The sequence below is a fragment of the Camelus ferus genome, chromosome 14 (genome assembly GCF_009834535.1).
Source record: "Camelus ferus isolate YT-003-E chromosome 14, BCGSAC_Cfer_1.0, whole genome shotgun sequence".
Taxonomy (NCBI): Eukaryota; Metazoa; Chordata; class Mammalia; order Artiodactyla; family Camelidae; genus Camelus; species Camelus ferus.
Window position 1 is genome coordinate 6,470,357 of NC_045709.1, and position 17,555 is coordinate 6,487,911.

At 37.6% G+C, this 17,555-nt stretch overlaps 1 protein-coding gene across 2 annotated transcripts in view; it reads left to right on the top strand.

The window, feature by feature from the left end:
* The window catches only part of GPALPP1 (GPALPP motifs containing 1), a 29,067-nt gene extending 22,185 nt beyond the window's left edge, over positions 1 to 6,882 (top strand). For both annotated transcript variants that reach the window (XM_014551991.2, XM_032496119.1), the window contains exons 8-9: positions 5,559 to 5,777; positions 6,417 to 6,882. In XM_014551991.2, coding sequence (XP_014407477.1) covers positions 5,559 to 5,777 — 219 coding nt within the window. In that variant the 3' untranslated portion in view covers positions 6,417 to 6,882. The remainder of the gene's footprint in view (positions 1 to 5,558; positions 5,778 to 6,416) is intronic.
* The last annotated feature ends 10,673 nt before the right edge of the window (positions 6,883 to 17,555 follow it).

Below are 17,555 nucleotides of genomic sequence, written 5' to 3' on the forward strand. Positions count from 1 at the left end.
TCCTTTTCATCTCAGTCTTTTTCTATACATCTGTTATGAAAAATTCTCAACTGTATTATGTGTGTGTGTATAAAATCCTTTTGTGTAGGGCTTTTTAATGTATCTCATGTAATATTTTCAGTTCGTTTTTCACTTCAGTCATATATCAGAAATCTAATTCCTAGAGATGGGTAGCATATGATCAGAAAGTAAGAGCCCTACTAACTCTTAGAGAGCCTCAGTACATACATTTTAAAATTGTAAGCTGATTTGGAATGTTTGATGTAAAGATTTAAATATGGGAGAAAATATAAAAATATGTAAAAATATTAAAAAACCAAACAACTAGGATCAGTATGAATTTTCAAAAGCTTTTGAAAAACTATCCCATTCAAAATAAATTGCTCTGGCTTTTACAAATTGGTATAAAACACACACATTTTTGTTAAATGATTCAATTTGGTAAATCAGCACATTGGTCATTTGGTAAATTGATCTCTACCTGAACTGGAGTTTGGTGCGATTTTTACTGAACTGACTGCTTCTAGGTGTTTTATTACTTATTTATAGTCAAGCATTAGTTCGGTCTTCTGGGTTACAATGTGCAAATTATGCTAAGCCAGACAGACAGAAAACCTGAAACAAGCTAGTATAACAGCTCATTTCTTTTATCATAATAAATTTGAGCACTTGAATTATTTGAATTGCCTATAATAGTCCAGTGGTTTAATTTATTCCTCTGTTTTTATTGATGTTTAATTTACTAACATAGAGGATCAGTCCGTTGAAACCTGCCATCTTTATTTCTCCGTTTGTGTTTGCTTTTTGTTACCTTCTGCACAGTTTTGCTCATCAGTGCAGGTCATTTTCCTCAGCAGCGGCTCTGGGTAAATAAAGCAGGGCTTCTACAGCTTCCCTCTTTCTCATGTCTGCACGCAGCCCCTCCAAACTTTGCTGTTTCCTCCAGCTCTTTCCTATATCCTCAGTCCTTCCCCTTGCAATGCTTGATAGTCTGTCTGCCTTCATCCTTATCATCTCACTCATGAGTTATTATCTCATTTGTGGAAAAAGAGAGGAAGAATGTGGAGAAATGATGTTAAAAGTTCAAGTTTTCATAGCATAGATTTACATTTATTCATTCACAAATACTTGTATTTATACTTCTCCATCCTAAAATTAACCCTACTCCACTTCTTTGTGTTGTCACCTAACTACCAGAAAGAATGCTCTATCTTACAGGTCACCTGTATGAGGACCTGGGTGGTTTTTAAAAGCATAGGTTTCTGAGACCCACGGTTGGCAATTTTGATTCACTAAAATCTATCATGGGGCTCAGGAATCTGTTTTTTGTTTCAACTGGTCAACTGGTCAAGAGACCAGTACTTTTACTCAGTATTCCCTCAAAGAAACCTTCTACTTGACCTTGAAAAATGTTCATTATAAGTTTCAGTAGTTACCAGCGATGAAATTTATAGCATATTGAATTGCTCTCTTAAATGTTTCAAATGGAATCAAAATGCCATAGCAATTTAATATCTACTATTATCCATTAAAAAAATATGAACAAGTACTTCCTTAACAGCTGGAAATTTTATTTCATTCTTTTTCTCCTTGAATACATAATTTCATTTCTCTTCTGCCACAGTATTTTATCTTAATGGGCTTCATTTTTACGCTTGAAAGTCTTATATGATTATATTGATAAGCCATATTTCACTTCAACAAAAATATGCACATAAATTGAAATGAAAAGTTTTTTTTTTTCAATTTCCTGTGCCTAACTCTTTAAATGTCTATACTTTTCTTTACTTTTGGATGAAGGTGTAATTTCACTTGATCAAAATAATTTAAATGTATTACAAATTTTGATAAACAGTTATTAAACATAGAAAGTAAAATGTGAACTTAACTTAATGAAAGACTTTTTTCCAGTTAGTTCCTGGTCTTTGAATGAATGTTGCTTACTTAATGCTAGAATAAGAGAGGTTTCAACATTAAATGTGTTCTTTTGTTTGTTTGTCTCTATAGTTAAGAGTTTTATAATTAAGAGAGGAGGGTATAGCTCAAAGTGTTAGAGCGCACGCTTAGCATGCAGTAGGTCCTGGGTTCAATCCCCAGTACCTCCTCTAAAAATAAATAAACCTAATTACCTCCCCAACCAAAAAAAAAAAAAAAAACCTAAAAAAAAATTTAAACAAAAATACACAGAAATATACACAAAATGTTATGGTAGCTCACAGAGAAAAAAATGTGACAGTGAGTGTGTATATGTCCATATATGACTGAAAAATTGTGCTGAACACTGGAATTTGACACAACATTGTAAAATGATTATAAAGCAATAAAAAACAAAAAAAACCAAAAAACAAAAATACACAAATAGTCAAGTAAAAAATGATAAATCTAAGAAAAAGTTTTATAATTAAGAGTTAAGAAACCATGTTCACATAAAGAAGTGGATGAGAATTGAACAGAGTTTGCTATAGTGCTGTCATTCAATTCTTTAGACAATTTCTGAGTTATTTTCTTAAACCTCATAATGCTCTATTAACAAAAATTATTATAAGTGATCTCTCAACTGGGGCTCAAGCTGGCAGCATCGCCAGCCCACTGGGTACTGAGGGCCGGGGGTGAACAGGGTGAAGAAGGGACATAGTGCCCTGACTCTTCAGCCCCTGAACAGGGCTTATTTACTCACTTGTACTTTTCCAAATCTGTGTAATAGAAATAATAACATTTGATTTACAGATGTGTTGTGAGGATTACAATATAGTAAATGCTCAGTAAATTGAGAGCTGAGGAGGTTTTGTGTGTGTGGTGTGTGAGGGCAGTGGTAATTAGGTTTATATATTTACTTATTTTTAATGGAGGTACTGGGGATTGAACCCAGGACCTCATGCATGCTAGGCGTGCCCTCTACCACTGAGCTATACCCTCCATGGTAAATTGAACACTTAGCATTTATTGAATAATTATTATATATCCCAACACTGTACTAAATCCTTTGTATTCATTAGATATTAGATCATTAACTCCTATCTCACCCAAATATTTGGACATTATTACTGTTATGATTTATTATTTTACATCTGAGAAATTGAGGCTTAAATTACTTGCCTAATAAGATCACCAGTGTTGAAAATAGCAGAACCACCATTGCTACACAGATTTTTCTGAATTAGAACTTAAGTTCTTAACTGTTTCTCCATGCTGTATATATTGATAGCCTATTTTTTTTCTTTCAATGTTTGATTTCTTACCTCAAATTTCATTAAAAATAAAGAATTAGAAAGCACTTGATGTGCAAATCAATTCATTTCCTAAAGACTTTATCAAAATTTATGAAATGACCAATTTATAAATTAAATGAGAGGGATTAGGAAAATGGAAAGAGTGCTAATTTAAATAAATATTTACTAATACAGCATCCAGATTGAGCTCAATTTATAGGAAATAACTACCACATAACCTAGTTGACAAAGTCAGATCTGATTGTCATATTGGGCATATTTCTGACCTCCTTTCTGTCAGAAAATCTGACTTCATTTTTCCCTTCAAACAGATGTGATTATGACCATTCCTATGACACTTCTGAATTGTGAAGTAGGTGGGCAGGTACCGAGTTGTCGTCTAGAAAGAAGACACTGCCACCTTGAATATTTCTTTTTTTTTTTTAATTGAAATATAGTCAGTTTACAACATTGTGTCAATTTCTGGTGTACAGCACAATGCTTCAGTCATACATGAATATACATACATTCATTTTCGTATTTTTCACTGTAAGCTACTATAAGATATCGAATATAGTTCCCTGTGCTATACAGTATAAACTTGTTTATCTGTCTTATATATACCAGTCAGTATCTGCAAATCTCGAACTCCCAATTTATCCCTTCCCATCCTTTTCCCCAGTAACCATAATTAGTTTTCTATGTCTGTGAGTCTGTTTGTTTTGTAAATAAGTTCGTTTGTCCTTTTTTTTTTTTTTCAGATTCCACATGTGAGTGATATCATATGATATTTTTTCTTTTTCTGTCTTCACTTAGAATGACATTCTCCAGGGCCATCCATGTTGCTGCAAGTGTCGTTATTTTATTGTTTTTTATGGCTGGGTAGTATTCCATTGTATAAATATACCACAACTTCTTTATTCAGTCATCTGTCAATGGACATTTAGTTCACCTTCAACATTTCTTACCAGTTGTATTGCTTTCACTGAGCTCCTTCACATCTTTGCTCTTTACTATAGTCTTTGCCAGGAGGCTGGGCCTGGAAGAGAGGTGATTGTTAAGCAGGAATTGCCCTTTCTTTCTTTGCCCCATCTAGCAGCGAATCTGAATTCACAACATTCCAACAAAAGCCAAAATACCCATTCCAAAAGGACATCACACTCTAAAGAGAAATAAGTTTAAGACACAGAAGGATACAAAGCCTCCTGGGTTTACAGTTCCTTGATTAGCAGTTTCATTTGTACCAGTATTTCAGATTTTTTTACTTGATGCTCTGGAGACTTGCTCTTCAAGACAATATTCTACAATAAGATTCTGAAGGGCCTCTCCTTTGTTAAATGGGAAAGGGCTGTCATGAAAGGGAAACATCCTCATGAGATACAGTATCAGACAAGTCAGTTTTAAGTAAGACTACGTGAAAAAGTTGAGAATTGTAGGTGGATTAAACTTCTCTGTGCCTTCGCACCCCATGGAATGCACTCCATGTGGCCCCCAGGAATACATAGACTCCACTTTGAAGGCTGCTGGTCTGTACTAGCTGCACTTACTCCTGCACCGCACCCCCGGCTTCCCCAGTCCAGGGCCATCTGCCTTTTACTTTAATCAGTACTGAGTGGTCTGTAATGAACTTCCAGTTTATGAAACCAATTGTCTGTGTTCAGACCTCATCCTACTAGATATATTGGAAAATGTGAAACTAATATAATAGTGGAAATCAACCATACTTCAGTTTAAAAAAAGGAAGAAGAAAATGTGAGCGCTTACCCCACCGAGCACCTGCCCCAGCTGAAAACGAAATGAGAAAGCAATCAGAAAGAAACACAAATTCTCTAGGCACACAGAGTGTGCCAGTGTATCCTGCACAGGCCCCGGACTTTGTCAGTGGTGGCCCGTTGTTTTGCTTTCGCTTCAGCCTGGCAGTGCCTGTCTCTTCTGTTCCAGCTGTTCAGGCTTCACAGACCAGGGCATCCATGGAGCTTTAACTGGTCTCCCAAGTGAAAAAATAATTGCTCTTCCTTCTCACTGTGTCCTTGGTTCAGACTCTAATTTTGATTCATCACACCATGCTTTTCCTTATGGTTATTTAAACATTTGTTTCCTCTCTGTCTTGCCCTTTTTTTATTGTGTGGCATGTAGTTTGTAGATACCCACATTTTGGTTGAATTGAATTTGCCTCTGATACATATTTTCTTCAGAGATGCTATCTTGGATTTAGAAAAACCTGGGGGGTTGTAAATAGCCCTCCTTCATGTTCGCCACTGCTGCTTCATTATTTTGTTTCCTGATTACATTCTGCCAGTTATCTATACACATTAAAGATTTTTATTTTTATTCTCTTGCTCTCCCCAGGAATCAAAAAGGTCAGAATCTCTTATGGACATTCATCATAAAAAATTAAAGAATAAGGCTGCTGAAGATAAAAACAAGCCCCAAGAAAGAATACCATTTGACCGTGATAAGGATCTCAAAGTTCATCGGTTTGATGAAGCTCAGAAAAAAGCCCTGATAAAGAAATCTAGAGAACTAAACACCAGGTTTTCACATGGCAAAGGCAATATGTTTTTATAAGTAAGTATATTACAGGTATATTTTCATATTGATGAATTTGAGCTTTACTAAATACTCTGCTGTCTATAAATAATTGTGTATAAAAATTCATTTCCCTTTTATAATAAAGTAGATTATAAACCTGCAGATCTTTTTTTTCCTATGTAAACTATGATTTTTTTGAAAATTCAAACCTGTGGAATAAAAAATGTACACCAGGAAAAGTAGCCTTGTCCTCATAATAACTTAACAGGACATTACTATTCAAAATGCTAAAATGAAAGTTTTTTCATTTATGAGAAACGGCAAAGGAAAGTGTGGTTTGAAGCTTGGATAAATATGCATGCTTTATTTAAAAATGAGATTTGCTAGCAGTCTTTTTATGTTAAACAAGATCACAGTTTGAAGATGTTCATTGCTTTTGAAAGGTTCTCTGTAAGTTAAGGTTCAAAACCATTACATCACTCGTCTATAGCCCGAATTGACAAGGGTTTGTGATGTTGATTACATAAAAGCTACTTCCTAAAAAAAGTTACTTCCTAAAATCTTTGTGATTTTTAATTGTATGAAACCTACATCAATATTAAAATGTGACTTTAAGGGAAAATACAGAGTTAGAAATATTTTCCAACTTACTGAATTTTCTTATTCTTACTTCAGGGGGATTTCCCTGTGCAGTGAAGAAGAGTTGAAGAATACTCTTTTTTTCTGTCTGTCCACCTTTATTCCTTGGTTTTAAAGTTCTTAAGATTAGTGGATTACTTTAGTCTTAAAAACCACACAGACTTCCTTTGTTCTGTGCATCCTTTAAAGTCACATGGAAATGTAAAATCAGCGTGTCTTGTGTGGAATAGAATCTGTGTGTCTTCGGCTTCTGACAAAGTGTGGGCTTTTCTTCAAATAATTATTTTGAGCATCGTCCCTCCCCCCAACTCCCTAATTTTTGTGGTGTCTCTGAGATCTGATCTGGACCATCCGCTGAGTCTCTCCTACAGCTCAGATCCCCTTGTCAGATTTTACAAACCTACCCAGAGTGAGTGCGTTGGGGTCCTTGCAGAAAATCCATGAATTTGAAATCGTTTGCGTTTTCCCTCTAACCCACAGCCAATGAATATACAAAGTTTACTTGAAAATAGAGAGTATGGAGGTTTTGTCCATTTTGTTATCAGTTTGCTTGTTTGGGCAATCAGGGCTTTTTATTTGTGGTCTGGGATTTTTGGTTTGTTTGTTTTTAAGTCAGAAAGAGGGACCTCTGCATTATTCCATGTGCTAAGGAAAAACTATTTGCATTTTTCCAACTTTATGAAGTATTTCTATGGAGGCAACCTGAGGGACAAGATATGCCCTTAACCATTAGCAGTGTGAAGTCTTAAGACTCAGTCTCTTGATCTCAGCCAAAGCTTTCTAAGTCATTAAACTGCTCTGGGATGATCTGGCTTTGCCCATTTATCTTTAACAGATTTTAGCTAATTGATTGGGAACAGATCTTTTATATCTATCATGAATAGCTTTTTAGAAAAATCAAACTCATAATCCCCGAATACAAAAATGGAAATGGAAACTAATCAAAACCACACTGATGGATTATTATAAGTTTTTGATGCTTTAAGCACTGCCTCTTAAGATGTTAAACAGAAAATTCTGAATTCTGACTAGTTAAAGCCTAAATTTAAATTCTGTAAGTTATATTTTCTTACTAATTAATTCTGATTGATCTGCTAGTTCTGTGTTCTAATTTTGATGAAGCACACAATTTTAATGGGAAAAGATTCTGAGTTCTAGTTCATTTAGACTTTATGAAAATTGAGTAAACTGTTCAGTCAAGTTATGGGACAGCTTTTTCTTCTGATCATAGAAGGACAATGATAATTTCCATAACAGTAATCTGCTCAAGGAGTGTTGCTATTTAAAAGATGAATTCTTCTCCTGAGCAAATTGAAAGAGCTTCTAGTCCAAGCAGAATTGAACAGAGCTGCCTTCTGACTAAAGATGTCATTTTTAGTGAGTGATATTGTCCAAACACAAAACTTTGTACCAGAGCATCTATTACTTTCATTAATTTTGTTATAATTTTTTTTCCCTGATGAAAGGAAGAAATGTTTTCTAGTCCCTCATCCTTATGTACATTCCTAACATGTTTTTAGGGGGAAGTTTTGGTAGTTTCTAAAGTAAAAATGTCATCTTTGGATGCTTATTTTTGCTTTGCTTTTCTCATCTTAAGGGGAAAATAAGGATGTGTCTATAAAGGATATTTACCATTTCTTCCCTCACCTTTGGAATATCTGTGACCTCAGCAAAAGGAAGAAAAGTCTCTTCTGCCTAACACTTTCCATGAGAGCCGCCTTACTGGTACCTCAGGTCTAGTGCTCTTTCCTACAACCCCAGGGCAGTTTTAACAAAATGCAAGGCCAGGCCAGAGGTTTTTTGCCCCATGGAGAGACTAAACCCAATATAACAACATTGACAATGAAGAACAGAGTAGCTCTTTGCACAGAATGGGAAGTTGGTCTTCATTTTGTCCCCTCCCCTCGTCCAAAGCTGTGAAAGTCCAGGTTAAATCAAGTCTCCTCCATCTGGCAGAAAATTGGGATTGTTGACATTTTTTACTAGGAACTTTTTAATTTCCTATACTTCTTGGCCAAATTTTATACAACTGCAACCTCTTGAAACTTAAAAATGAAGAAGAAAAAAGAACAACATTTGCCTCAAAAAGTTGAGCAGATACTTTCACATTCTTTGCTGTTTGGTGAAGGTGACATTTAAGTTCATTGTACCTGAAATTATATGATTTTGTTCAACTCTCTAAATTGTCTCAGGTAGATTTTGATGCTTTGAATATTAACCACATTACTGGTACATAAATGGCTTTAGCTAGTGGGGGAATTGGGAGGGGAGACAAAAGGTGAGAGAAGGTAGCTACACCTGTAATAAGACTGTATCATCAGATAAATTTTTTTGTATTGGGAAGAATATCATAAATTAAGCCCTGTGCTAAAAAAGAAAAGAAAAGCTACGGTTTTACTAAGAGTTTTTTTTAATCTTGTTCAGATGTAGCAGCTACTTGACAATTTATCAGTTGAATATTTAATGGTTCTTGGAATTAATGATTTTTTTTGAAAGTAATGTTGAGATTTACATCATACTGAGGCCTACATGCTTCAGAATAGATGAACAGTTATTATAAAAATCATTTGCTCCCAAAACATCATGACACTTTTTGTTCCTTATATAAGATGGATAATGTTAACATTATTACTCAGAAATGTATGATCATGGGAGAGGGTTTTTAGACTGTTTACAAGAGCCCTTATCACTTCTCTTCACTTTTTCCATGGCAATGATAGGTATTGTTTGGGAAAAATAAAATTCTCGGTTGGTTATATACTTAAGAGGTAGGTGCATGTAACCCATGTAACATCAATACCAAGTCTCCTGTTTCATAATATTAATTTTTCTACTTTGGCTTTTCGTGCCATCATGTGATTTTAGCCTACAGTTAACAAAAGGTCATGCATTTCCTATTATAGGAGAGGTATATTTTTTGCAGCTTAAAAAATTAACTGTGACTATAGTATGTACAAAATTTTAAAGCTATACACTGCCCCTTTCAGTCTTTTCATTTCAAACTGTACAATTAAAAGACTGTTTTTAGAAAAGAAGAATTCCTGAGGTGTACTTTTTTTATGTATAAATAAAATGGCATCTCTATCTGAGGAAGTTGTGGTCTTTATCTTTCTTTTGTTTGTTGTAATGTTATTAACTGACCTGGAGCAGGCAATGTTTGTAAAGAGAATAGCCTGTAAAGATTTGTTCTAACCAATCAGATCATGGTGGGGGCTATCATGGAAAACAAGTCTTGCACCCCAGATCACTTGCCAGATTTTTATTATCCCAGTGTAACTACAAATATTAACTGTTTAGAAACACAAGACAGACAAATTGGAGATGCTTTTAAGAGCACCGCGGCACAAGAGGGGCTGGCACTCAGTTTCTCACCAAGACTCCATTGTTTTACATGTCACAGGGTGACATGACAGCTGGTGGGTTTTTCCCTGGATTGGTTGTTTATGAGGTTTTGTATTCTTTTGGTTTTTTGTCTTTTTCTATTTCTATTCTTTCAGAAAGTATGTATTCTTTTATAATTCCAGGGGGAAATTAACTTCTTTTATTTTCTTAAGTCCTGATTTTGTATTATATAGGGTCAGAGTTAGAACCTGAACTACTAGAGAGACAGGACTGCGGATTCCTCTCTTCCTTAACGGGGAAAGTGACTGAAAGAGATATTTTGCAGTACAAAAGCTAAGCATTGAAATGATAGCAATCGAGACCTATAGGGTCAAGGAAAGAGAGCCTTTGAGTTTTCAGATCATTTCCCTGTAAAAAGTATTTCTTGAGGAAAGAAGGTGTTTGTTCATTCAGTAAACATTTATTAAACACAGGTGTGTCCTTGGTGCTACGAAGTGCTGAGAACACAGTGGTGAACCAGGCATTCGTATCCCTTCTCCTTGAGAGGAGGTTCTGTGCTAGTCACTACAGAGTGTCCACAGGTGAGTAACACAGATTCCCTGCCTCATGGTTTTATATGAGTGGGAGAGCAGAACATGTCAGTAAAAAGGGTCAGATAAGAGCACAACACGATGACTATAGCCAAGACTGCTGTACAAGATGTATAGGGACGTCAAGAGAGTAAATCCTAAGAGTTCTCATCACAAGGAGAAATTTTTTTTTCATTTTTTTCCTTTTTATTGTATCTATAAGAGAAAATGATTGTTAGCTGAACCTGTGGCGGTAATCATTTCACAATCTCTGTAAATCAAACCATCATGCTGTAAACTCATACAGTGATAGATGTCAACTGCTTCTCAATAAAACTGGGGGAACAATTCACAAATTGTAGTGGGTGCTCTAAAGAGAGCAGAGTCACGGGACACCGTGACAGGTGGTTGAGGATGGGAAGCCTAGTTAAATAAGGTGATAAGAAAAGTCTCTCTGAAGAGATGTTTTTTAAGGAGAAGCCTGAAAAAAGTGAAAAAAGCTAGCAGTTTGAAAAATGACTGACCATCTATGCGAAGGCCCTGAAGAATCACACCAGTGTGGGTGGTGTACAGTGAGATATGCTTGGGGTTGATCCCTGTATTAGTGGATACTAGGAAGCCCTTGTAACTGCATTTAACCCAGTTTTAGAAGGTGAAAGGAGCCTCCCAGAGGCCCGTGGCTCTTAGTCAAGTCATAAACATCACATAGGAGTTGGCCTGATGGAGCCTAATACCAAAGGTCTACCTTACTGGTCTTCCAGAATTTCCTACTCATATCTGAATTCATGGCTTAGGCCCTTGCTCTGAAAACCTGTGTGTAACCCCACTAAGAACAGTCATCAGTTATCAGAATACTAGTACATTGAACTTCTGCCTTACTTGATCACCAAAACTGCAATTAGTTAAGTAGAACTATTTGGGATGTTTTTTTATTTTTTGGTTTTTTTCAGAATTTGTGATGAATTATTGTTCATTTCCTCCTCTTAGGCCTAATTATTGAGGATTACATGCATTCTTTTTAAGAGCCAAATAGCATCAGATGAATTCAACAGATACTAATTGATATCATTTAATCTTGAGAATTCCAGGACATGGCAGAACTTTTTCATTTGGGGACTGGAGAATACAGAACTATTTCTTAATGTGTAATTCTCAAGCCACTCTATCAGAATCACCTGGGGAGCTTGTAGAACTACAGACACCCAAAACCACCTCTAGAGAATGAAAATCTTTGAAGTCAGAATCAGGAAATCTGCATTTTTAACAATTATTCCCAGTGATTACTTTTGTCTCAAGTTTGAGAATCACTGCACTTATGTTCCTATAAACATTCCCCTCTCCCTTGTTATACGTTCCACTTTCCTTTATTAAATATTCTTACATGCATAGTCATTTTATGCCACATGGGTATAATCACTAGTACCGACAGTACTTGCATTGTGAGGAGTGGATTACTTTCCACTGAGTGAATTGATGCCTAAAAGTTTCCACTCTTCAAACATTTTTACCAGCCAGCTGCTACAGGGCTCAAGATGATGCTGTCAATAGTAATTCAGTTTCATTTAGACTTCTCCATTTTAAAAGGTGCCTAAGAGAAGGCAAAATCCCTGGGAGGAATAGTTAGGCTCTAAGATCCTTGTCCCTGGCTTGTCGGGGCCCCATGAGATCACTGAAGGCCCTGGAAATACAGAACATTGAACAGGTGAGGGGCTCGGTGGGGTGCTAAAGACGAACTCCAGGGTTGGTCTCAGCTTCTGAATATTCTCTAGGGGGGATTAACCAGCTATTGTTACTGAAGTACTTTGAGGTCTTAGGTAACTGTGCTTTAGCAGCTAAGGTATTATTTTAACTAAAGAACTTTCAAAAGCTAGCAAGTTTACTTTTAGGTACCAGTTTCTGCATTTGCTAAGATAGCTATAGATAAAAGAATGGCAAAAAGCAAGGGTACATACAGTGATTGTGTTAATGAAGACTGAAAAATGTCAAGGACCTACGCTAGAACATTGAAAAGCATTTCAAAGCTCACTTTCAAGTCTGTCTGGTCACCGCCTTTCCACTTTGCAGCCCTTTAGAGAACTTCCTCTTGGTTTCCTTGGGATGGGGTAATGTCAGCTGAGCAGGCCTTGTGATAAGGTACGTGGTCCTGAAGTTTTCTCATACAGTCAGTGATCTGAGATGAAAATAAACTTGCTCCTTGTATCACTGGGCATGAAAGATGAAATGGAATTGCCTAAGTATGTAACTTATGACAGTTTCTATCTTTTTGGGTAATGGCTGAAAGCAACACATTTTGCTCACTTAAGAAAACATAATACTGTATATAATACCTCGTCCACACTACACACATAAAGAAAGCAATTTATTAACCTAAGGTTGCTACCTTTGACAATAAATACAGACATAGTTAATTTGACATTGGCCACAAAATGAACTAGAAATTATGACCATTCTTCAGTCATCATTTTAACTGGATATCTTATGCTCTTTTAAATTAGCTTAATTTTCCTTATCAGCTTGTACACTGGCTTATAAAATTGTCATACTTGGAAACTGAGACTCTTAGAGTTAAAAATGTTTGCCAGTCAGACTGGTTTGTCAATAAGACTAGAACTCACCCTATTAATTTATAAGATGTTAGTTGATACTGTGATACTTCTAAGAAAATAACATGAAAAGATGGATTCAGAGTATTTTCTTTTACCAGCTAATCATAAAGAGCTTTTTAAAAATCATATTTATAGTCCTTCTAGTAGGTCCCAAAAGGACTGCACCTTTACTTCCACATTTACCAGCACTGACTAATACCTAGGTTTAGAGGGATGAGAGAACAAACATGATGTGGACCAATTTAGACAACAAAAACCTTGAGGTCAGTGTTTTTGAAACTTTGATGTTCATCAGAATCCTCTGGGAGCTTATTAAAAACTAGAGATGCCCTAGCCTCATTATCAGACGTTTTTTGAGTCTATAGGTTTTCATTTGGGTTCAGGCATCTATTTTTGGTAAGATCCCCAGGTAATTCTAAGACATTCCGAAGTATAAGAACCAAACTTGGTTTGGTTCAAATATGGCATATTAAGATTTCTAGAACAACAACAACAAAATGCTGTCACGCTGTGGTCACTGAGCCTCTTGAGTCAAAGGATAGAAGGCAAAACTCATTTCCCAGCCTCCCTTGCTGCTGGAGCACAAGTATGTCATCTGGGTTCTGCCAATAGATGTACCCACATAGGATGGGGATTCCAAGGGTAGAAAAGTGGAGAAGCAGACATTTCCAGAATCATGGTGGTGGAGGTGGCTGAATTTTCAACAGCAATGAGGTGGCACTTCTGGTACTCAGTCCCAAGCATCACTAGTGTGAACCACCATGTTGGAGACCTGTGATGTGGGATGGAGTGGTGGTGACACTGGAACATCACAGGACATATCCCTGGTTATATAGCTTCCAGACCTGCTTAAACTGGCCAGATATATTATTTTGTTTGCAACTAAGAGCCCTGAGTAACATAAGGGAGTTATACTATGCCAGTTAAGAGCATAAACTTTGGAAACAGTAGCCTGGAGTAAAATCCTGGCCCGGCCACTAGCTGTGTAAACTCAAGAGAGTTTCTTAACCTAGCTCAGCTATAATTTGTCTTAAAATGGGAGGCAATGATAGACTTCACAGGGTTTTATGAGGAAGACGTGAGATGACACATTTAAGCAATTGGCACAAAATCTGGCCATAAATGATGGTTATCGTTATTGTAGACCCGTGGATAATAGGTCCACTCATTTCTTAAGACCTCAGATAATTCCCATATTGATCAGGACTCTTGGCAGCTAGTGATAGAAACCTAACCCAAACTGGCTTCAGAAAAGGATAATTTATTCATGTAATGAAAAGCGCAGAAGTTTGCCTTGGCTGGGGTACAACCGAATCAGGATGCCCAGATCATGTCACTGGGATTCTGCCCCTGGACCCCTGCCTGCTTTCCTTTGTGTGGACTTCATCTTTAGGTGGGCTTCCCAGGTGGTGACAGGTGGAGATAGCCCTTCTACAGTGACCCCCTACCAGCTCAGCAACCAATGAAAAGAAAGCTGCTCTCCCGCTAGTTCCAGCCAGTAATGCCCAAGGACTGATGCTGATTGACTCTAGGGACTAGCTTTGGTCACTTGTTTACCCCTGAATCAATCGCATGGGCAGGAGGTCACCCGATAGCCCAGCCTGGTTCACATCTCCACCTATGGAGCCAAAGGGTAGATTAAACCCTGTCTAAACCACAGAGACTGAGAACTTGGGAGGCTGGTTCCCTAGAAGAAAGTGGAAGTGCTGTAATTGGAAACAAGGTAACACACTGCAAAGGACAAAACATCTGATAATGGCAATAGCCCTCCTCTCACTTTATATGCCCACCAATTTGCTGATGAGAATCCCAGTATTTTGTCTACTGAAATGGGATATCACCCATCTACCTGTCTGTTCACCCCCAGTTAACCAATGATAGTGTCCAGCCATTGTTAATCCCCTTTGCATTGGGTGTCTACCATTCCAGTTCTCGTGGTTATGAATCTGCATGTAGGGGTGTGTGGGAGGGAGCAATCACATGCTGGACCTGCTTTAGAGACAACTTAGGGTGGGTTCTGCCCAATAAGATAGCACTGCTTGTCCCCTCCTTCTCTGCTTCCATGAACTCCTCTGACATCAAGAAGTACATTTAGCACAAAATGGATGAGAAATGAGGCTGTCACAGTTTATTCACCACATTCTGCTGCAGTGGATAAATCACAATACCATTGAAAATGATTTATTTAGCCTTTCCACTTACAAACAAGACAAGAAAAAAGAAGAGGGAAATAAGAGATAACAAATTGCAAGCTTCAACCCAATCAATAGTAAGGAGGCTTGCCTGATGTTGCAAATTTATTATGGATCTTGATATGTGTCTAGTGTCTGAGATGGCCCTTGAGAGAGGTTAGCCAAAGTTGGGGCCATAAACCCACGAAGTCACAAAACTAAGTGGAAGCAGGGAGGGGAATAGGAGATTCTCAGATTCATCTCCTGAGCACCTGGAGATTGGGGTCTGGAGGAGTGAGTGTCAGAGGCAAGTGTAGTGGGCTGGATGGTGGCCTCCAAAAGACATCCACCCAGAGCCTCAGAATGTGAGCTTATTTGGAATAAGGATCTTTACAGATATAATTCAATTAAGGATCTCAAGATGAGACCATCCAGGATTTGGGGCAGGCCTTACATCCAGTGACTGGTATAAGAGAAAGGAAAGACAGATGTAAGACACAAAGACACACCGAGGAGAAGGCCACATGCAGATGGAGGCAGAGATTGAAGTTACGATGCCAAGAGTCAAAGAACTCTACAAGCTGCTAGAAGCTGGAAGAGGCAAAAAAGGAGTCTCCCCTAGAGCCTTCTGACATCTTGATTTCAGATTTCTGGCCTGCACAACTGAAAGATAAATTCTGTTGTTTTAAGCTACCAAGTTTGTGGTTGGTTTTGGGTTTTGTTTTGTTTTGTTTTGTTTTGTTTTCAGCAACCCTAGGAAACTAACATAACAAGATAGGAACCAAATCCACCTTCACTTCATCAAGCCCAAGATGAGGCCTGGTGTTAGCAACTTTCTCGTTAACCATCACTGTTGATTGAGGGTCCACGTGGACCACCAGATGCATCAGATGCTCTGAGGGTTCTGATCTCTGTGCATAATGGAAACTGGAGGGATTGGTACCAAAAGAAAATACATTCTAGGCAGGCAAAAAATAGGGGGAAAAAAAAAGAACTACAATCAGTAAGCCTGTTAGGGAGTAGTTAGAAATGATTTCTTTTTTTGAGTAAGTGTTGTCAAGTGGAGGTTGTTCTTTAACAAATAGTTGTTTAAAATTAGCAACCAAATACGTTGCCATAGTGCTCCTGGCCTCCTATTCATGACAATTAGATCATGTGTAAATATAGCATGCTAAAGAGAAAAAAGGTAGCGTATTTTTCCTTACATAGGTAACTATTTCTAAATGAGCTTTGCACTGCCTTACAAGCAATTAAGCTTCCGTGTTGGCAGTAATGACATTAATTAAGGCAATAATAATATGAATTATACTTATGAGCTTTGAGTTCTCAGTTATAAGGCAGAAAAGGGTTCGGGAGTCATTCAGACCAACTCAGTGCACAGTTATAGCCCCAAAAAGCTAACAGATTATTGGATACTAAGTGAGAAAAGAGATACAAGAGGAAGAAAAAAAAAAAAAAGACGTGCTTCCTTTGTACAAACCTATGGAGTGTCTACCTAGAAAACTACTTCCTGTTCTAGTTTCTATACCTCAAGAAAAGACGTAATAGAGAAGGAGGAAGTCTACACAAGAACTAAATTTATTGTCTCGTCTACAAATATTTTTCGAGCTCCCACAATGTTCAAGACCCTGGTCTAAGGGATGCGGGGAGGGTTTAGCTCAGGGTTAGAGTGCATGTTTAGCATGCATGAGGTCCAGGGTTTAATCCCCAGTACCTCCTCTAAAAGCAAATAAATAAATAAACCTAATTACTTCCCTCCCACCCCAAAAAAAAATTTCTTTAATTTTAAAGACCCTGGTCTAGGAATGCAAAAATGATTGAAAGGTAGTCTTCTAACTTCACAGCCTAAAGGGAGAGACAGATGCAGAGAAGTAGCTGTAATAATGCATCGTGGCAAGAGCAGGACCAAGGTACACGCAGGACACCAGGAGATCACACAGGAGGCTCCAGGCCCCCTAGAGGTGAGCTGAGAACAGCACAGACCAAGAGCAGCGCCGGCTCGGGCTGGGGAGGGGCTGCTGTAATGTGTGTGTTCAGGGCTGAGAGGGACCAGCTCGAGAGGCAGGACAGTGGAGGGGAGAGCTGGGGAACTAAGAGAGAATAATATCCTCAAAAGGCTGAGCTAAAGGATGATAAATAGAAGTTGGCCTTGAGTAAACAACATCCCACATCTTCCAAAAGTAGCGAAAAGGAAATGAAGGTGGTTATGGGTATTGAAAGGTTTTAGGTAAAGTTCAAAAAGCTGAGGAAGGTTACTCCTGGCATACTCAATTTGCTGAAATCGAGGGTTTTTTTAACCTTTGGGTGTGTTGAGAACGTGATGAACACTCTGGATGTTTTTATCTCTTAAAAATGCACATTACAAGGTGGGGGAGGATACAGCTCAGCGGTAGAATGAGGGCTTATCACGCAGGTGATCCTGGGTTCGATCCCCAGTACCTCCATTTAAAAATGTGCATATATACAAATAAACCTAATTACCCCCCC